At 39.2% G+C, this 22,786-nt stretch overlaps 1 protein-coding gene across 1 annotated transcript; it reads right to left on the bottom strand.

Moving 5' to 3' along the window:
- Nucleotides 1-10,646: 10,646 nt before the first annotated feature.
- Nucleotides 10,647-22,535, bottom strand: PCDH20 (protocadherin 20). The gene is made up of 2 exons (XM_025874491.2): nt 22,377-22,535; nt 10,647-21,281 (listed from the first exon to the last, which is right to left on the bottom strand). The coding sequence occupies exons 1-2, from the start codon at nt 22,506-22,508 to the stop codon at nt 18,558-18,560; spliced, it is 2,856 nt and encodes a 951-aa protein (XP_025730276.1). The 5' UTR covers nt 22,509-22,535; the 3' UTR covers nt 10,647-18,557.
- Between the last annotated feature and the right edge of the window lie 251 nt (nt 22,536-22,786).

The raw sequence follows: 22,786 nt of genomic DNA, 5'->3' as shown, positions 1-22,786 counted from the left end.
TTGTTTCTGCCTCATCTGAACTCAGATACAGATGCACAGGTTATCCCTACTCTTGGACTCCAAACTTGAAGGTGGGATTCCAGGCTGGGAGATGGAGGCAGTCTTTCCAGCACAACTCACCCACCCTCTCCCACCCACCTGTCCTCTGCTGCACACATAGATTACTTCTAACACATTAGCCTTCCCCCCCCAAATTTTTCTCTTTCTTTAAAATCCTGAGTTTTCTAGGTCAGAGATTTCAGGGAAGAATGCCCGCAGCCAGTACATGTGGACTTTCTTCCTCACATCTGAATCCTAGGCTTTTGTTCCTAGAAACGGAAAATGTTAGTGTCTTTTCTCCCTGGCTTGAGAGTGGTGATCCTGGCTCTTACACTCTGAATTTCAGTGATCAGGGGGGGTAGCTGAGAAAAGATTCTACAGTTTATGTCTCAGATTAGTGTTCTATCACACTCAGTTAACATCTTCATACTCTTCTTTAGCTTTTTCCTTCATTTTCTGAACTAAGCAGAAACACGGCTTTTTCCACATGGGTGCTACTTACCTAAAGCCCTTAATTCTCTATTTCCCCATACTTCATGTGGCCTAGGGTCAAGAAAGGCCATGCATCCTCTTTACTCTTTGACCTGGGAATAACTCTCATCACCCAAATCTCCTGTAGACACTCCTCTCATGGACATGCCCCAAAATTCAGGGCATTGGGGTGCCTGGGTGGCTCAGTCACTTGAGCATCAACTCAACCAGTTGGCCCAGGTCATGATCTTGGGGTCCTGGGATTGAGTTCTGCATCAGGCTCCCCACTCCACAGGGAGTCTGCTTGTCTCTCTCTCTGCCCCTCCCTCCACTTACATGCTCTCTCTCTTTCTCTCCCTCTAAAATAAATAAATAAATCTTTTTAAAAAAACACAAAAATTCAGGGCATTTATATAATGGAATTTTAAAGTGGACAGTGATCTAATGAGATATAATTGACATCACTTTTCAAACTGTGATAACAAAAGTGAGAATTTTCAAATGATTTAGATAAAACCAGTTGTGTGATTTTAAATGGCCATTCAATGTAAGGGTATAGAAGACTTGAGAATAAGAAGATGAATGAAAGGGGATTTGGAGTTGAAATAGTGTTTTGATATTTAGAGTTGATAAAAGGTGGTTTTTAAAAATTTTTAATTAAAAAATAATTTAGGGTTCATCAGAGAAGTCATTAGACCTGTGATTTTTCATTTGGGCACAGTGAGTAAGTTAACAAATCCTAAGGAACAGTGGGGAAAACAAAAGCTTTTTGTTTCATGCCACAAATAGTGTTTTAGAAGGATACGTTTATATTCTGCTATACTTTTCTTGGTCACTGCCAACCCCAAAGTTCATTGTCTTCCCACTTATTCACTGAAGGTACAGCATATTCCTCATAGTCATCCCTACTTCCTTAAGTCCTGACACTCTCTGGGTTACTTTATCATCCAGGTAGTTGATCCAGGCACTACTGTAGTATTTGATTGCCTTCTATCCAGTGACACTCTTACCCACACAGTGTAAGCCTCTGCACCCCTGGGCACACTTTGGACCATGCATTTGGCCAGAACTGCTCCACTTCTAAAATAAGAAATACATTGTTTTGTCTGACCACAACCTTCTAACCCACTCTTTTAATTTAAATAACTCAATGCCTCCACCTTATTATGTATTCTTAACCTCTGAAGTCTTCTGCTTTCTCTACTGCAGCAATCTCCTCAGAATTGTTTTATGTCTTTCTTTTTAGTGTTATGTCTACTTCAACCACCCTGGTATCTTCTAGTATCTTCATCTCCTCTGCTTCATTTTCTTTTCATCACCCCTGTCTCGCAAAATCTGTCTTGGTTGAGATTCATAGGTCCCCTTTCTCCATGCTGGGATCTGTGTACATGAAGAGTGATTTATAAGATCACAAAACCATGCCAATGCATGTTTAAAGCATCCATTGCTGTCCTTTCCATGATTAGCTCCTTTTCCTTTTCCAAAAGCAGTTATTTCAAATATCCTCCACTCTCCACAAATTTCTAACTCTCCCGTCTCCCCTTAATTCTCAGCAGGTGATTTCATCTTTCTACTTCATTGTGCTTCACAGAGAGAACAGGTAATTACTTCTTTACGTTCCTTCAACCAACTTATAATTTCACCCATTCTACAATTTCACCCATTTTTGACCTCCACCTCTTCTTTGGATAATGTTCTCTTGAATTATCTTTGACTTGAGCTACTGATTCTTCTCTATTTTCTCCTTCTGAATCTCCCTTCCTATTAATTCCACTGGATCCAATGTTTTTCGCAGGAGGAAAGAAAACTTCCTTCAACCATATACTGCTTCAACTTTGCCCTGTATTTCCCCTCTCTCTCAAAGCCACATTTCTTGAAGGAAATTGTCTGCCCCTACTTTCTGATGACTCTAAATTCTACTGCAATTTTGCCTTCACCTGCACCATGCATTGAAACTCCTCTTGTTGGGGCGCCTGGGTGGCTCAGTCATTGAGCGTCTGCCTTCAGCTCCGGTCATGATCCCAGGGTCTTGGGATCGAGCCCCGTGTGGGGCTCCCTGCTCCGTGGGAAGCCTGTTTCTCCCTCTCCCACTCCCCTTGCTTGTGTTCCTGCTCTGCTATCTCTCTCTCTGTCAAATAAATAAATCTTAAAAAAAAAAAACTCTTGTCAAGGCCGCAGTGACTTCTTTGCTGCTAAATCAAATCTAGCATTTTAGAATATACAAATTATTTTCACCTGCCCGCTTTTCTTTTAGTATTATTTCGGCCTCATAGTATTATCTACATTTTCTGAATAAGAAACTGATACTCTGAAAGCTGATTTCGTCAACATCACAAACATAACTATAGCTGGCAAAAGGTGATTTTGAATCAAGGGCTTCTGACTCAGGATCCTGTATTTTGCAATGATAAAATAAGGTGAATCAATTATCTTCTCATATTCATTATTCCATGAATATTTACAATTTATTTTTTACTTAATACCCTATATTTCCATGGCCTACATTGATAGCAGATGCCACAGCATCTGAAGTTATTAATAATTTAGATGACCCAGAAATTTCTGGGAAAAGGGGAAGCTAATGAGAACAGTTTTGCCTCATGAATTTCTGAGCAAACATAAAGACACTGAACATGTTAGAGACAGACTATTCCTCCTAAGTAATGTAAATTTACTCAAGCAAAAATCTAAATAAAAAAAAAGGGAAAGAGTAAAATCTCACCCATTGTGAGAAACTAGATTGGGCTTAAAAAACAAATATTGAATGACAGATCTCTGTTCTGACTTGGAAAAAAATTTCCAATATTTTCTCTTTTTCTTTATAAATCTCTTTCCATTGAGAAACTTATATTTTGGTGATAAGAAAATCATGCAGAAGAATAGTTATAATCCACAAGAATTTTCAGTGCATTGCTATGGTATTGGTCTGTGTGACATGCCCTGAAAGCAGAAGAAAATAAGCCCTCAAGATCAGGCTTTTCAGAATAAATGGCACTTCAGCTAAGACTTAATGGATTGCAGATGTTTTTCAGATGGGTAAGAGAGGAAAGGCATCTAAGCAGAGGGACCAGCATGTGCAAAATGCAGAAACACAGATATCCTGATGTGTTTAGAGAACTACAGCCAGTTGTCCCAATAAAATATTAGTCAAGGCTCTAAAAAATATAATTACCAGGGTGACAATTCAAAATAGTTTGGAGGACTAAAATCAGCAGAGTGGGTTTATTGTTCACACAATGGAAAGTCTCCAGAGTAGCTGGTTTCAAGCACAGATGGATGGGAGGATTTAAAAGATGCCATCAGTTCTCTGTTCTCTTTCCCTCTCCTGTCCCTCTCTCCCTTTCTTTCCTCCCCTGCCTCTCCCTCTTCGCTTCTGTGTTAGCCTGATCCTCACACAGGCTCTTACCACAGAGAAATCAAAATAGCTACCAGCAGTGCTAAGTGAAACTCATTCCCATATTCCTGGATCACAACGTATGTATTCATTTTATGACTACCATCCTGTGCATGAATGCAAATTGCTTGATAATGTGTCCCCTACTGGCCTGTCCCACTTTATTTTGTATTGTCTACCCATATTTCAGTTATACATGTACTGGGTTAAGGAACCATGTCCTAGATGAATGGGGAGCCTTTGTCAGGAGTATCATAAATTCATATGTGGGAAAAACAAGATGACTCTGGTAATTTTAGAGATAATACAGGGAGACAAAAAATTGCTATGGCATTTGTGACAATTCAGACAATTATTGTCTTTACTATATTTATGTCATAATCTAACCAATTATAGATTCATGTAAATATAGGGTTTTTCCATGACTATTAAACTCTGCAAAAAGTATGCTCGCGCACACACAAGTTTGAAGCTATTTTCTTTGGTTATCTTTTTAGAAGTGAAAGTGCGAAGGGGAAAAAAATGCACAATTTAGAATGTATACATATTAGCCAATAGCCTTCCAGAAGATAATTCCTGGTTTTGACTTGCATCAGCAATCTACTTGTTTAAATTTTCTAGCAGCACAGACTCCTTGAAATTATGTAGCTTTGTAATTGTCAGCATGATAATACAATTCTATTAGAAGAGAATTTCTTTGTGGGTATTTTCACAAAGCAGGATCTGTCTGTAGTTATCTTAATGTGTCCATTTATAGTTTGGTTAGTAAAGGGTGAAAGAGATGGTTGTCTTAGCATTTTTACTATCTGGTAACTTAAATTTTTTTAAAGATTTTATTTATTTATTTGACACACAGAGAGAGAGAGAGATAACAAATGCGTGGGGTGGGCAGAGGGAGAGGGAGAAGCACACTTCCCGCTGAGCAGGAAGCCCGATGTGGGGCTCCATCCCAGGACCCTGGGATCATGACGTGAGCCGAAGGCAGACCCTTAACTGACTGAGCCACGCAGGCGCCCTGGTGACTTAATTTTTAATCATAAATATGTCAGTATATCCACCTCAAGCAGTATGACAGGTATAAGAAGGAATTGACAAATCCAACATTTTTACAAAAACAGTAGGTTAGCAGTGCAGATTAGAGAGAAAGGAGCCAAATGAAGATGGCATATATTACTGGCACCATGTCTCAGATGGCAGGGCCAGGAAAACAAATGAGAGAACCATTTGGATGTAATTAGGAAGCAGGAGGCTGGAAAAAGAAAGAAAAGTCTTGTAAAGTAAGGAGCAGATGATGCCTCTATAGCCAAACTCCCCAAATCTTTCAGCTTGCCTTTCCTGCTCATTGTGCTATAACAATGTACGTGGACTCTCACTGAAATGTACTCAGCCTTGAGATTATTAATAATTTTGAAACTGAAACCAGCTGCATACAAAATAACTGTAGGCCAAATGCTTCAATTGATTCTCCTGGCTTTATGCATGCCCTGTTAAGATATTTATCTCATTAAATTGCAGTTTTATTTTCAGTGTCCTTAACTAAACTCTGAGCTCCAAAGAAGAGTTCTGATAGCACATTTGGAAAGTATCTCTGTACATGCCAAATCCTAGATGCTTAATGAGAGTTTTTAGTAAATTAATTTATGAATCAATTTTCACATGTCTTCATGGGTTTCCCTCCCACCCCCCATTCAAAGCAACTGAAACTCAGAATAAAACCTACCACATATTTTTTTAAAGATTTCATTTATTTATTTGACACAGAGAGAGAGAGAGAGAGCACAAGCAGGGAGAGTGGAAGAGGGAGAAACAGGCTCCTTGCTGAGCAGGGAGCCTGATGCGGGACTCGATCCCAGGACCCCGAGGTCATGACCTGAGCCGAAGGCAGACACTTAACCAACTGAGCCACCCACGTGCTCATCCCACCACCTTTTTAAGTTATTTGTCCATTTCACCAAATACTTAGTGCTAGGCCCTGAGGATATAAAAATTGGCCTTGGAAATTTCTATGCCCTTGATGTGTCATACTTTAAATAAGGTGGGGTGCACCTGGGGAACATGGGGCTCATAGATACTTATGAAATGTCCTTAAGGTTTTAATACTGGTAGTTGGAAGATCCAGGATTAGTAAATGCCTTTTTTTTTTTTTTTTTTTTTTTTACCTTGTTAAATGTTGCTGGTCCTTATTTACTTTCTGGAGCTAGAAAGTATTTTTCTATTTCTTCCCAGTCATATAAAACGAGAGGATGAATAGTGAGCTTGTTCAGCACCTCTTTCATTCCTAACAATTAAAATTGATAGTAATTCTGTTTTTGTCTCCCTCAGATTTTCATGCCTAAAATAGATGTTCCATATTTTTCTCCTATTCTTCTTACTTACTAAATACCTCTCCTATGGGTAGTTGAAATGGGGTTTCCAGATCCTGGAGAGGACAGCCTCCTGAATAATTACATTTTTTTGCCCCAGTGGCCATACATGATACTTCTGTTACCCACTCCCTCACTTTTGCATGAGCCAGAACATAAGGTCTATACAATGATGGCACAGACCCTCCTTAGAGTGACACTTCCAGGCTTAGCTCTAAATTGCCTTTTAAAGTCAAGATATGATAGTTTTTTTCTGAAGTGCATAATTATTCCAATTTATGTGTAAGGACCGCCTGCCATTCTTGCTTTCATTCATTCCACAAATATTTGTATAAGTCTATTCTGGGTAAAAGACATTATTTAGGTTCTAGAACTACAACAAAGTTGCTGTGCACCTCAGGCTTATATTCCAGTAACTGTCCTAGAGCAAAATTTCCAGAAGGTATGAACAGACATACTAATCAGCATTCTAGCTACTTTGCCTGCTTTTGATGATGATGATGATGACACTCTGATGACAAAAAAAAAGACCTGATTCATGCTAATTTATAGGTTCAGTCTTTAGGGAGTGTTGGAAAATGCGTCTTTTTTAATAGCAGGTTTGGAGAGGATGCCAGTGATGAAATAAATCCCAAATTGGCTGAATAGTAGAGTATCAAGTAAAAACGGCAAATTATAAGAATAATGGGACTCACACCTGGTGATTCTCAAAATTTGTTTCACGTTCAGGTCACCTGGAAAGCTTTTAAAAAATTTTGATTCCCATCCTACACCCCAAACCTATTCAATCAGAAAGTTGGTGGGTAGGACCTAGGTATCAGGTTGTATTTGTTTGTTTGTTTGTTTGTTTGTTTAACTCCCTGCGTTATTTCAGCATGCAGACAAGCTCGAGAGCCAATGATCCAAACACATCTTTATCAATCTTTAATGTACATGCAGATCAACTGGGGATCTTATTAAACACAGATTCTGGTGTAATAGATCCCAGGTAGGCCTAGGTTCTTCATGTCCCAGGAGCAACCAGATGTTGCTACTGCTGATCTGTGCTGCACTCATTGAGTGGCAAGGTTCTCACCAACACATCTCACCTTATCAGGGCTGGAAGAGCTCTGGAGCTAGCCACTAGCCCTTTCCTGGGCAGTGGTTATGTCAAACCCCGTTCAGGACAGTCGGGGCATGTCAGTGTTCGGTGACAAGGGCCGCGTAAAAAGCTTTCAGGGAAGAGACAGCAACATCATAGGTTTTCTAGGTTTGAAAACCTCCCCTTCCCAACCCAAGCCTGAGCAGGAACTGCTGGGACCTACATCTGCAGGTGCTGATCTCCTTAAGATCTTCAGGAAATACCATCATCAGGACATGTGGCTCATGTTTACCCAATGGCCAAGCCTCCAGAAGAGAAGAAAAGGCCAGGCTTTTCATCTACATGTGGAACTCCAGCTCTGGAGCTTCTGCCCGTTCTAAATGTGTTTCATCAGTGAAGAGCCCGAGTACATTGTTCCACAACCTAGTGGGTGGTTAGACAGAGGATGGTAGGAAACACCTGTTCCTTTTGTGGAAGTATAGCTTAGAATCAGACAACTTTTAGAAACGAGATATTTAGCCCTGTGAGTGATCACCCCAGTTTCTTACAAAAATGTGTTCTAACTGATCACATAAGATCCCTTGTTTCTCCACCCCAGTTCTTTTATTCTTAACTATGTGAAAATTCTATTCTTGGAATATGTTTTTATTTAAAAATTTTTTAATGTTTGAATTTCAAATGCACTTGAACCAGTGTTCCCAATTTTTTTTCTTAGAGTTTAGAACAAAAACCCTACAATCATCAAAAATGGCTGACATACAAAATGAAAGAGAAATGTGTACATTTAAGAAAGGGACCTGTCATTTTTCCAAATGAGGAATAATATGACTTTGCATTTTAACTTTTCAGTCACAGGAGTCCTGATAGGAATCCAAAATATTTGACTGCACTTGCAAAATGATATCATTCTACCAGTACAAAAATGTATTCTATAATATAATCCTATTGGACTATTATGTATTGGTTATGCCAATAATAAGTGCCCAATAAAAGTCAGTGCACACTAAATCAATGATTCTAATGAACTACATCTTCTACTGTGAATTTATTGTATAGAGTTAAGCAGCTTTTGAATAAGAAGTGAAGTTGGTAGAAAGTAGAATAAGAATGTGCTTTTTTTAAAAATAAACTCCCAAAGTGCTTGTTTTCAAATTAAAGATTACAAGTCACTTCAAATGATCCATCGATTAGAGAGACTCATCCATTAGAAAGGCTCTTTTGTCTGCAATAACAAAAGAAAGATACATTTTAACATGCATCTTTTTTTAAATCAGAGCAACCTTTTACATATGCAATCATAACACATCCACCCACAATATATCTCAATTACAAATATCAGCCATTCAGTTCATCTCATCCCAAACTGGGTCTGAGATGAATTCAACAATTCAGCACTGTTCATTCCAGCTCTATTCAACTGAGAAAATCCTTTATGGAAATAAAAACACCTCTGGTTTTCTGTTTATTTCTGTGACTTAGTAAAAGTAAAATGAACATAGAGTCTAACTGGCAGGGTTTCGCTGACTGGAACACAATAGGTTTGCAATACATGATTTTATTTTCCATATATATTTATATTGATTATTCTAAGATTTGTTTTTTTTTTCTTTACTTAGGAAAGTATAATTAGGTATGTACTCAACACTCTTGTAAAGGAAAATTCAAACATCTATTGTAAAAGTTGCCAAAAATACAACCAGATTTTGTTATAACCAGTCAACTAAACTCTGCCTTTAATGGATCTGTCATGTATTTTTCGGGAGACTGTAGTAGTTTCTATTACTGCTTTAACAAATTACCACAAAATTATCAGCTCAGAGTAACACCCATTTATTAACTCCCATTCCTCTAGTCAGAAGTCTGAGTACAGAGTGGCTCAATCAGTCCTCTGCTTGGTGATTTACAATGCAGAAATCAAGGTGTCAGCAGGTTATATGGCTTTCTGGAAGCTCTGTGGATGAATCCACTTCCAATCTCATTCAGGTTGTTTGTGAATTCAGTTCCATATGGTTATAGGACTGAAGCCCTCCCTGTTTTCTTGTTGACTGTGACTTAGGAATCTTTCTATTTCCTTAGGTCTGGTTATCTCCCTGTTTTAAGGTCCATAATGTCAAATACATTTGCAAGCCCCCTTTTACTGTGTTATATAACATATCCATAGATTCCATGCATGAAGGCATGGTATCTTTGGGGCACTATTCTCCCTACAGATAGGCTAATAGAGGAATTCTGAGAATATTGAGCTTCCCTTATGAAACACCAACAGAATAGTTGATTATGATCAAGGAAGCTCAAAGGGGAATAAAACATTGATGGCTGAAGATTCCTCCTGGTTCAATGAGACAGATATTTTATAAGTTTTCATAGATATTGTACCTGTCTTTTCCAATATGTACCTTCACCACTAAGGTATTTTAGAAATTATCTCCAGTTGGGCTAATTGACAATCCCCACCTAACAGTTTGATCGAGAATGTTGTTATGACATGGCACTTCAAACTGTGTGTCCTGAGTCAGGCATAAAGCACAAAAAAAAAATTAATTTGATCCACTTAAGTTGTATTAAATCTCTTATTTCAAAGAATCTTACAAGGCAACTTATATGCAGTTATTCTTCCCAGAAATCTGTACTTTAAATTGCTAACCACACTTGTAAATGAGATGGGGAAAATGATATGTTCTATAGTGCTTTTTGTAGGATAAAAAGTCTTTTGTGGACTAGATGGAGAAATCAGACATAGGCAGGATCATTGGCTTTGCTAAATTTGAATGCTTAGATGATTCACTGTAAGTATTTTCAAGATAAGCTAAATACCTGTTATTGAAATCCCTCTCCTTGCAGTGAATGTTAACTGCTACTTACAAAAAATTCTGTAAATAAAATGGAGTTTTTTACTGTCTAAAAATGAAAGGATCATAAATTGAAAGCTGTCTCGAAGCAATAGTGTTTTTTAGCAACTGTTTTATGGTTAGCATTGCCCACATTCATCTGGACTCTGAAAACCTTTAGGATCTTATAATTTAACGAAAAAAATATGAAGGAAACTGGTTTCCCAAGTTAATAAGGCGAGCGGGGTGTGGTGGGGAGGAGGGTGGATGATGCTTTTCAAAAGAAAAAAACTTTTGAATAATTTAATTTTTTTTTTAGAATTTTAAAATTATTATTCACTTAAATTTTTCTTCCTCTGCCCATCTTTAAAAATACAATGTTTTTTCCCATGAATTTTCTAGAGTTACCTTCTCTGGAGTATTTTTTCTTCATAATAAAATGGAGAATTCAGAATGTATGTGCAGTAATTTTTATATATTAACATTTAAGTGTCCTCTCATCATACATTTCACCAGATCTCATAACTTTGAAAAATACTGTTACATAGTATTATTTGAAAGATTTACATAACAATTCCCAAAGTACATTTTACACTCCCATTAAATCAAAACTTCACATTGCCAAGAAAGCACCTTAAGAAAGCTTATTAACACAAAACTGAATTTGAAATGACTTAAAATATATTTACAAAATAGAAATCAGTGATATTTGTGAAACATAGTGGCAGGTTGCTTGTACATATGTAGAGTCGGTGGTTTTAATGATTTAAAACGTCAGTATGTTTTAATTATTCTGAAACCTAAAATTTATGATCTTTCTGAAGGGAGTAACTGGTTTACAGTGCCTATTGCATTTATTTCTTTAAATTTTTAAGTGAAAATTTCCTTTGAGAGTTATAAGGAATTCCGATTTTCAAAATGAGTAAAAGAAATATATGTTATAAAAGTCTTTAAATTTGCCCATTCTAACCACAGAGAACAATTTCTATTTATTAGTTCATATACACTGCAAAGATGATATTCCTCCAATAATTTTGATATTCTCCTTAATAGCTATAGATGTACTGCTTATCTCTGGGAAGCACTCTGATCGGCTATCATTATCTTTGTCTCTCTGGTAGAGGTATGCAGGTAAGAGGCACAGGTGATGAGTAGATGGGAGAAGCAACATATTCACTTCTATATTTGTGAGGTTTATATTCGTTTTTCCCAAACTGGGGAGTAATCTTTTTGAGGATGGAAGAAGACTTACCCTTGTGCCTAGCACAATGTTTTGCTTGTAATAAGCATTGACTAATATGTTTAGTAAATGTGTTTAGTAAATAAACAGTTAATGATAATAGTTTTTATCTTTGTTGAAGATTCAGGATATTGTACCCAAATCTATAAGGAGAAGGACAATAATCCAAAGTTCCTTTGAGGTTGTAAAGTTTGTGATTTAGTGAGTTCCTAATATTCAGTCATTCTGGGTTTACCTTCCTTTACCTTACTATATATGTAAGCCTGGTCATCTTCATTTTCTTTCTTTTTTTTCTTTTTCTTTTTTAGAGAGAGTGAGCAGGGGACAGGGGAGGGGCGGGGCAGAGCGAAAAGGAGAGAATTCCAAGCAGGCTCCATGCCCAGTGCACAGCCCAGTGTGGGGCTTGATTTCATATCCCTGAGATCATGACCTGAGCAAAATCAAGAGTCTGATGCTTAATCAACTGAGCCACCCAGGTGCCCCAGTTCATTTCCAGATGAGTCATATCTCTGTATCTACACTTGGACTTACATTTTCTATAATATATACATGAATTTTGTATAAGTAAATATTCATTCCCATATTTTAAATCAAGGTTATTCCTTCTATATTTCTGTAGGGTTCATAAAATTGTCCTTGATTATTCTCCCCTATTCTCTAATCTCTTAAAGTTTTATGTTTTCTTACTATTTTCTTACAATTATTATATTTGTCAAATGCATAATTGTAGGGGCACCCGGGTGGCTCAGTCTGTTACGTGTCTGCCTTCAGCTCACTTCATGATCCCAGGGTCCTGGGATCTGAACCCAGCATCAGACCCCCTGCTCAGCGGGGAGCCTGCTTCTCCCTCTGCCCCCGCAACTCATGCTCTCTCTCACTTTCTCTCTCTCAAAGAAATAAAATCTTTAAAAAATTATAAAAAATACCTAATTGTATAATTTTCTATATTTTTCTCTTTATGAGGAGTAACTTTATCTTTAAAATTGTGTCTATTTTTTCTCCCAGTGCATGCAGGGAAGATAAATGAGTCTCAGTAATTCAAATGAATAGTTTTGATTACCTCATTTTTAGCTGAGATTTCATCTCAGAGGTTTTTTTTTTTAATTTTAATTTTTGCTGTTGTCTTTATAACTCTTTGGTTAACTTTCTGATGAAGGTAAAATTAAAGTATATGTTTTAAAGGAAATATTTGAAGGAAAAGTTGGATTTTTAGTAGGATTTTTGAATATTTTTTTCATTCATGGTTCCTGTTTTTTCTTCTAATCTCCTAAATTGTCAATTTTTTTCTAGCTGTTCTATCTTTAGTCTATCTGAAAAATGAGAGGGTTGGACTACATTATCTCTAAAGTTCCGTGGTCTGACAGTTTAAATGAAAGTCCTGGCCCTCATGAGATTTCCAAATGAAAAAGGACATATGAATTCATTGTAAGAAAAAAAGGGGAAAAGTCAAAGGGCTTAAGAAATGGATAAGTAGATTGCTTTGAGCATATGGGCCTTCAATCTAAAATAGTACTAATTTTATGGATTTTTGTTGTGTAATAAAGATGTTGATTTAATAAATTTGATGGAAGAATGAATGAAAAACTACTAAGACAATTTCATGGCACACTAGTTAATTCCAAAAGCAATACTAATAGCTACTTCTTGAGGAACACTTCCTTTGTGTGAAATATTTTGCATGAATTAATTTATTTGATTTTCAAAATTTCACGAGGAGATAGAGCAAGTTCATCATTTCCATGCAGATGAGTCTTAGGGGGGCAATTTTTGGAAGAGAGGACAAATGACTTTTCTTGACTGCATACAATACTGTTTTTACATCTGTTATATGTTTATTTAGCCTGGGTTTGAAACTTCCACCAGTGAGTGCTAGATACTAGTAAATTTTTCACTTACACAAGATAAACCGAGGCATAAGATATGTTAAATGACTTCTTTCATCCAAAAGTGATGTTAAACCTCAAGACCTATGTACTTCTTGACTATAACTACCCATTTCACCTGCCCGCAGTTCCTGGATCTTGTTCAGAATTGCCTGCAACAGACATATCAGTTTCTTGATATGCACACTACACTTGAAATTATATTTGTATCTTATATTGTCCATTTGACATTTTGTTGCCCTCTTTCTTAAATTTTTAGTATGACTCTTCTCCCTGTGGATATGTTTAGTGCAACTACAAGGAAAATATTACAAATGGATAAAATATTCTTCAGGAGGTCAACTTCATGTTGGAATAGCTATCACATGGGCACACAGTAATGTTTGTTAAATTGAATAGAATTGACAGTCATAAATATGAAATAAACTGGGTAAATTAGTTTGTAATTCCATCTGTGTCATAAAACCCAACATTAGAAAGGGGGTTATGGCTCCAGTGTTTTCATTGCTCATTTAATGTTTAGTAAATGAGTTCCCTATCCTTTTCAAATTTGTAAAATAGGCTTGAAAGCCAATTATGAAAATTGTGAATTTTCTGGTCTCTCACATGTGGATTTTTAATTTCTATTGGTGTCATAATTTTATAGCTTTAGTGTATAGCTTTATCAGCTATAAATCATTTACCTGCTGTATTCCATACTGTAATATATCTCATTCATATTCCCTGGTTTAAGGCCCAACTTTTCCCTTGAATTATCACTATTACCTTGTCGTGAGTCTCTAGAATCTTCTTCAACAGAAGCTTCATACATGGCCAAAATGATCTTTTTTTTTTTTTTTTTTGAAGATCTTATTTATTTATTTGACAGAGAGAGACATAGCGAGAAAGGGAACACAAGCCGGGGGAGTGGGAGAGGGAGAAGCAGGCTTCCCGCTGAGCAGGGAGCCTGATGTGGGGTTCGATCCCAGGACCCTGGGATCAGGACCTGAGCTGAAGGCAGATACTAAATGACTGAGCCACCCAGATGCTCCCAAAATGATCTTTTTAAAACACAAATTCTATGGGATAAAATTGCCACCTCCAAGTAAGCCCCTTCATTATTTTCAGTACACCTACAGCTCCAAGCTTGTTATTCATTCTCTTCATTCCTTCAGCCACAAATATTATGAGTCTTCAATCATGACATGCTCACTTTGGCCTGTGTGCTTGTACGTTATTCCCTCTTCCTTGTGCCCTTCTCTCTCCTCTGCCAACTTCCCCTGGCTAAATTTTTCAATTAGACATCACCTCCTTTGAGAGGGCCCAAATTAGAAATTGGCCTCTTTGGGAAGCTTTCTCCAGCACTTTCTCAAATTGGGTTAGGTCCTGTTCACCTGACATCCTGGGAGTAGACATTTATCCCACACAATGTTTTGAAATTGATGGGTTTTCTTATTGGCCTTCCGCACCATAATCTAAAGTCATCGAGGGTCAAAGACTCTGTCTTGTTCTCAGTTAAATCCCTGGTAATTAAGAGTACTAAAATAAATATGAATGGAATGAATGACTGAATGGTTTTGTTTTGTTTTGTTTTTTTAGTCACCCCAGTACTCTTACTTCTTGACATTAGTGGGTTAAGGCTTAAATTTCATCCAATTTTGTTCTATACCCGTAAAGGAATGCATTCCCAATTTAGGGGTTTATCAGAGGAAAAAATGCTACCATTTTAAAAACAATTCTGTACAATGATTGACATTTAGAAAATTATTATAGACTGTATGCATGTATGCATATATCGATCCGAAAAATACGTATGATCTTTTCTTATCAGATGTAGAGACAACTAGAAAAGACATTACAGGAGGTCTTTTCTCTGAGAAATTACCAATTTAAAAAAAATTTTTTTCCTGCTTCAAGTCTATTTGCATGACTGTCATTTCTCTACCTTTTAATAAAGATTTATTTATAATTCACACTGTGAAGGCACATAGCTAGGCAGAGATTGCACAAGTCAGCAAAATGGTATTTTGTAGCAATTGACTGCTTTCTTGAAGTGAGAAAATCTAACTTAGAGGGAAGAAAATGCTCAGATATCTATGCCCTCTGGCGTCTGTGAGTTGAGATTGCCCAATGTTGAGTTGAAAAGCACCCTCTGTTCAGTACTGTCTTCCCTTACATTCTCCATGGTCTATCGAAGATCAGGACCCCATAGAATCTTCACTTCACCAGAGACTGGAACCTGAGTCTCCATTGACACAGGAGAGGATTGCATAGTTCCTCCTTTTACAGTTGTTAACTGAGACATTTTCTGGGAGCACAAATTGGAATCCCTATGAGGTAACCTACTGGAATCAAGTCAACTTCATACCATCCCTAATACTGCTTCAGTGGTGTTTTTCATAGTAAGATTATGCCTGTTGTTTTCATAAAACACATGCAGAACACACAAAACACAAAGGATTTGGCTTTTATTTTCATTACACTCGTACCACTAAAACTGTTTTAAAAGAAGGATCTATTTTTTTTCCTTTTTAACCACCACTGATCGAAGCGTAACTGCCAAGACAACTTTTTTTTTTTTTTTAATAGGGTCAGGGAATCTACTCTGAAGACTCAACTAACAAATTGTTTTTTCCCCATAGCTGAAATTGCTATGTTGCTTTTAAATTTCCCAATCCAAATTAATGAACAATTTTCTCTGTAATATAAGAATGGCTCTGGCAGTGCAAAGATCAGAGCAGTTTCTTCTTCATTAAATTGGGCAAAGAGGATTCACTGGTTCTCAAACTGTTAAATGGATATTAGGGTTTTTAATGAATGGAACATTTATTTTTGTGCCAGCTCAACTAACAACATTGACATGATTAGCATACATTTTGGCAACTGTTCTAGCACAAGGTGTTAGTAAAAAGGGGCTTTTATCTTTGAGCTTAATTTACTTTAACTTTCCTTGTTATAAATGCTTTTAATGTGAATGAGATGTTTTTGTAAAGGAAATCCTGGCACAAGAAGTTATTCAGAAATATGTCTTTTTATTAATGTTATAGGCATTTCTTGTGCTAGAGACAAAGCCTATACCCCCAAACACATGAACTTTCTTCAAATTTAGAAATAAATAGAACATTTTGTTACTTATACTCATGGTGAAATCACTGCACTTAGGAGGATTTTTTTTTAATTAATGGTGCTACTTATTTCATATGTAGTTCCTTCCTTTAAAAAAGGGAAAGAAGATATGAAAATGATTGGTGGAGGATGGTTTCCTCCATTGCTATACATCAATTATGAATGAAAGGTTTTGGGGATTAAATGATCTTAGTTTCTAAGCTCAGGTGCCTCTCATACAGAAGGAATCTCCAATAAAAATATATTTCCTTTTTGTAACAAACAGTACTGCCTCCTACACTTATTTTATTTATTCAAATTGTCAGACCGAAGAAAACAAGAAAAATGAGTTAATACAAATTCAAAAGGTCCTGGGTGTTTGCATTCAATTTTTTTTTTTTGTAATGTATTTTTAAAATGTATTGAAAGCTATTGTAACACAGCTAACAAGGGATTTGTCAGAAGTATGTAGTAAAATGAATGTTTATAGTTGATACTAAGCCGAAAATTAATATGCATGTGCACATGCATGGGCATAAATTTTCATATGAACGCCTGTCAAACATCTAGGCATACTCTCTATCATACATATGTGTCTCTATTTACACACATATTCAGTGATTTACCCAATGTTTAATTGAGTAATGAATTAGTTTAATATAAACTTTAGCAAACAGAATATTTACACTTTACCCACATTTACCTTTAAAAGCAAACAAATGCCAATAACAGGCACTTCAGTGAAAGAACAAGCCCACGTTCAAATATAAATGGTAAAAATGAGAAAGAAATTATGAAAATATATACCTTTAATTTGCAGACATATAAACACGTTTGGTACAGTAAGACACATGAGGCCAAAAAAGTAGAATGATGCAGCTTAAGCTAACACATTCCTTGTTTACACAGATATTTTGCTATAGCTCTCATATCAAATAAAATTCCCAGCTCAACACAATGAAGTGAAAGAGATCAATCACTAAGGAACCAGCTTGCTTCATGGCAAAGGATTCAGTAAAAGCTAAGTTATCAAAGAAATCTGCTGCTGGGCTTACAAATAAACTCTTGGACCTAATCCAAAGCCAAAGAAAGGAAGCCAGAAATGGTAGCCAACAAACCCAAACAACAACAAAAAGATAAGTATAACTTTTATATAAAGGGTCCAACTAAAACAACTGGTAGTGTACACTAGCTTCTAGAATAATTCCGTTTTAATATGATTTTTATTTTCTCATGTGATAAATGAGTTCAAGCACATAAAAACCTAATATATAACCCAAGTATGAACTACTACTGACGAGTTGTCAAAGCACCAAAATGTTGTGAACGCCTACGAAGCAACTAAGGATTGAAACAGGTCTTTGCTCCTGGCTGTTTCCCTTGGACACAATTTCCAGTTACAATGTCTATAAGGGAGAATATACACATTTCCCCTGTAATACTGGCAAGTGCAGTGGCAAAGGGAACAAAAAGGAATCTGAGTACACAGAAAGTGAAATACTCTTCAGCAGGTCAACTCTTTAACACGTGGCCATGTTTTCACTCTTTTGCTAAAAACAAATTGCACTTCTTTGTGATGCCTTCTCTTTCCAACTATACCTGATGTACTTGTGAGGTAATAAACATTCTGTTTACAAATGCATTTCTTTTCTTTCTTATCATACATTGAAGTGCGGTGAAATTCAGTTTATTTCAATTTCATATCTCTTAAATGGTAAAAACAATATATTTAAAATATACTCTTTCATTAATTTCATGTACAACAACTGTCCTGTACAATACCTCAAAACAGTTCCCTGCAAAGGAGCAGCTGATGCCCTCTTGTGGTTAAAGGACTTTTTAGACAAAAAATGCAATGTACCATTTTCTTACCTTATTCCCAGGTTCTTTCATTCTGCTTGGTGAATGAAAGCTGCAAATCATATCCAAGCTTTTTTTTTTTTTTTATTAAAAGTTGTATAGCTGTTAGTACTAATTTTCATTAAAAAATGCTGTACACATTTTATAACCTCTGATTTTGAATTTAAAAACCTGTAAACAGCTTACTTACAATATAGTACAACTTATAAATTAGTCGTCCTTCATTGGAACTGTCATCTACACACTCTTGTTTAAGGTGATGAAGACTACCCAAAGTCAGCTAAAACATCTTTGTCTTATTCCATGATGAAATATCAAATATTAGAAATAGCCATTGGTTTCCTCTCTCTCATATGCAAGTCAATTTTTCCTTTGAGTGGAATTTGTACTTCCAAATTTTCGTCTTCCCTGTGATGGTTTTTCCCTCTCCTTAAACAGATGTATATGCCCATCCCTGTTACAAGTGTGATAGAACCCAAGCTTATTACAGACAGAGCCACTAGGGTGGGCACACAGGACACAGCCTCGACTTTCCTATGAGTTGGTTCTATTGAGATCTGTGGTTCTTTCTCCTCTATATTAATCTCTGGTTCCTTTCTTAAAAGACTCTCAATGTAGCTCTCGTTACTGACAGTGTCATTGACAAACAGGTTCACCATGACTGTGGAATGGAGAGGTTCGGGATAACCATGGTCACTCACTTTCACCAGTAAACGATGGAGTCCATAGTCTGTCTGCAGCAATGCCTCTTCCAAAGTAATGTTGCCGGTTTTAGGGTCAATCCTAAAGGACTCAGGCCTAGGACCCCTTCTTCCTATGATGCTGTAAGCTATGACAGCATTCATGCCTGTGTCTTTGTCAACGGCGTAGACCTCTGTAACTGGGGAGCCGGGGAGAGTAGAAGGCAGTACCAACAGGTAGGACATGTTGGACTGAGGAAATAGAACCAGAGGAGGATTGTCATTGATATCTAGAAGGAGAATTGTGATTTTTGCAGTCGAAGAGAGGGCCGGCTCACCCCCATCAACAGCTTCGACCCACAACGTATAGGAGCTTTGCTGCTCTCTGTCCAAAGAGACTTTAGCTCTCAACATGCCCTTCCCTGTGTCTATGACAAAAATATCACTTTGGTTCACCACCGAGAGGGCAACCCATCCATTTCGTCCAGCATCGGCATCTGTGACACTAATTACCCCAATTTCACCATATCCTGGAAAGTTTTCTGGCACAAAAAAGCTGAAGTCCTTGTTGATAAACCTAGGGCTGTTGTCATTTTTATCCAGCACAGTGAGAACCACAGTGGCAACTGATTCTCTGGGTGGCTTTCCAGAGTCAACAGCTCTGACTGTGTACCTGTACTTTTCTTTCTCTTCTCGGTCCAGCTGAGTGGAAACTGTCAGAATTCCTGTGACACTGTCTAAGGAAAAATATGAGGGGGCATCAGGTCCCAGGAAATAGGAAACTTGGCCTCTCTCTTCACTGTCAGCATCCGTCGCGTACAGCTTAGTCAAAAAGGCATGGGGCGCGTTGTTTTCTTCAATAGTTAGTTCCAGCAAGGGCTGCAGGAAAATAGGAGCATTGTCATTGTCATCTAAAAGTTGCACTTTAATAATTTTTTTGACATGAAATCCCTCAGAGTTCCAGGCTACCACAGCTATTTCATAGAACTGCTGTAGCTCATAGTCCATCGGTTTTGTGGTTTCCAGCAAATATTCATTATTGTACGGTTTGTAGGGTGATAACCTAAATGGTCCTTCACCGTCCAGGTAGCAGTTCACCTTGTATTTACCTTCTGGATCTCTTATGGTGAAGAATGCAATCGGAGTGTTAATAGGCTCCAGTTCTTTCAGGTAAACAACACCATCTACCTCATTTGCTATATAACGAGGAACAATTTCAGGTGGCCTGAAGATGACTTTGATAATGGTCACCAGGGCTGTGGTCACAGCAGGGATGCAGCCTGGCCCGTTAGCAAGGATGGTGAGCTTGTGCGTTTGCAGAACACTTCCCCCAATCTTACTGAAAAGTTGAATGACTCCGGTGGTTTCGTCCAGATGGAATAAATCCTTGGATGCTTGTGGAACTTTCTGGCTGTAAGCATAAGTGATCTGAGCATTGGTTCCTAAGTCTCTATCCACGGCCTGGACCGCTGCAACCGGGGTGCCCACTGTAGCATTCCCAAACACAGTGACATTGATTTGTGAGTCCGTGAAGAGAGGGCAATTGTCATTAATGTCAGTTATGCCGATGGTGAGGGTGGCGCTGCCCAACAGGGGTGGAGACCCGCCATCCTCCGCTATGATGATGCTCACGTACTGGTCCTGGGTCTCCCTATCCAACAGACCCATGACAATTAGGTAGGGAGTGCGCTCCCCATTCTCATTCTCCTCCACATCCAAGGTGAACATGCGATGGTAGTCCAGTAAGCGGTAGGTCTGCACCCCGTTCGTGCCTATATCTGGGTCCATGGCAGGATGCTCTATGGCCAGCCGGGTGTTTATAGGTGCATTTTCTGGGACCCAAACCGAGATTTGGGAAACGGGGAACTGCGGGGCATTGTCATTGATGTCCCGGATAGCGATTTTCACCTTCACAAACCTAAAGTATTCCTGAGGCAGGACCAGTACATCCAAAAGCAAAAGACAAGAGTCAGAGAAAGGGGAGGAGGAGATGGAAATGCTGCCGCCCCAGGCTCCTCCACCTCCTTCAAGACACAGGGCCTCCCGGTCGATCTCCTGGGCAGAAGTGTGCAGCTCCCCGGAGCGGTTGTCCAGGGTCACGTACTGGCCACTCAGTCCCCGGGAGGCCAGGCTGAAGGAGAGAGGGGGGTTCCGCTCCGCGACGGGGCGCTCCGGTACCTGCGACAACTGGTCCTGCCTCCCGGCGGCGCGGGGTACGAGCCGCAGGTCCTCGGCCAGGCTGCCGATGAGCACCCCCGCGGGCAGTCCCTCGTTCAGGCTGTACAGAAGCTCCGTGGCCCGGCTGTAACTCGCGAGGCAGTTGAAGGGTCCCACGAAGAGGACAAACAGAAACAGAGGCTGAAAGTGGAGGGGAGGGGAGAAGGCTCGTTACACACACGCGGGACCACGGAGATTGGAGTCAGAAACCAGGGCCACATTTAAAGTGGAAAAAAAAAAAAGAAAAGAAACCAGGGCCACAAGGTCATATTTGGCCGCATCCCCATTACCAAAGGCAAACCCTCTAGTCAGAAGAGGGATGAAGTGGAAACTTGCTGCAAAGAGATGTAGGGGGCAACACTGTCGCCAAAACTTATTTTTTTCTGTTCACTTTCTACCCTCCCCCTCCTTTCCCCCGCTCATCAGCACTCTTATTCAGTTAATAATCGGAATCCCAAACCATAAAGCATCCCCGGAAACACACGCCAGAGTGGAGAGCACTCAACTCAGGGACTGCGCGACGCCGCAGGGAAACCACCCGGGTAGGTCATGGAGAGGGAGGAGGTGGGTAGAGGAGAGGACTGAGCGATGATGGGCAATTCATCAATTTATTTCCCATTGAAATGTTTCTACCACTAAGGTCTCTGGAGCGCGAAATGTGTCACATCCCTTATTATGAGAACACTGCCACCACCAACAATATCAATAATAATAATATGGAAAACAGTGACACTTTCCCTTTGGAAGCACCCCCGCCCCATTAAATAAACACTTTAGGTCAGAGAAGTGATTTTCATTTTAGCTCTCATCTAGTGTCAAATCGAAAGAATCTGGATCTCAACCGCCTATGAAGCCCTTCCTAATCCCCCTCCCCTAAGGAAAAAGAAGTAAACGCGGAAAATGCTTACGCAAAAAAACAATTTTTCAATTACAGTGGACCGTCCTAGCAGGTGCGGACAGCAGGAAACCTCCTCACCCTAGTATCTCAAGCGGATCGAGCCCCCCCCACCTCATCTGCCTACATTTCTATTTCAGAAACTTCCTCTCCCGACCCAAGGACTTGCCTATTCCTTGCTAAAATGGAGACACCTTATCCCAAACTCCCTTTCCCTCCCCCCCAACCTTCCCGTAAAGTTTGGATTAAGGGAAAAGGTTTGAAAAACCATCGGAAGTAGGGACTGCTTCACAGCACAGCAACTTGTCGGGGCTGCAGGGCTCCCGGACCCCAACCCTTACCGGCAGGTTTCTGTGGCTGATGCTGCTCCTGGGACGACTTAGACGCCCCATATCCAGGCGCGGGAGCCAGGTCGCCGGGCACCAGCTCACTGCCAGGGCCCGCGAGCTGCGCGCATTCCCTCGGCCGCGCATTCCCAGGGAGGCTGCAGTCAGCGCGCTCCTGGCGGGAGGGCGGCGGAAGACACTCCCTCTCTGTTCATGCAAATCGCTGGGGAACTTCAGCCAATAGTCACTGGCTCGTCAATTAAGGATGGGAGCTAAAGGGGGGCAGAAAGGCGCGGGGCAGAAGGGCACCGTCATGGTTTCCTTCCCCGGGCGCAGTTAAGTCCCGACCCCGCCGGAGGAGCCGGAACGGGGGACTTGCCTCCGAAGACTGCGACCAGGCGCCCCCGGTCGGGCGCCGGAGTGCG

Source organism: Callorhinus ursinus, unplaced genomic scaffold (assembly GCF_003265705.2).
Source record: "Callorhinus ursinus isolate GAN/ISIS: 27379988/994484 unplaced genomic scaffold, GSC_fseal_2.0 scaffold7, whole genome shotgun sequence".
Lineage (NCBI taxonomy): Eukaryota > Metazoa > Chordata > Mammalia > Carnivora > Otariidae > Callorhinus > Callorhinus ursinus.
The sequence above is the reverse complement of the archived record's forward strand: the minus strand, read 5'-3'. Positions and strand labels throughout refer to the sequence as shown.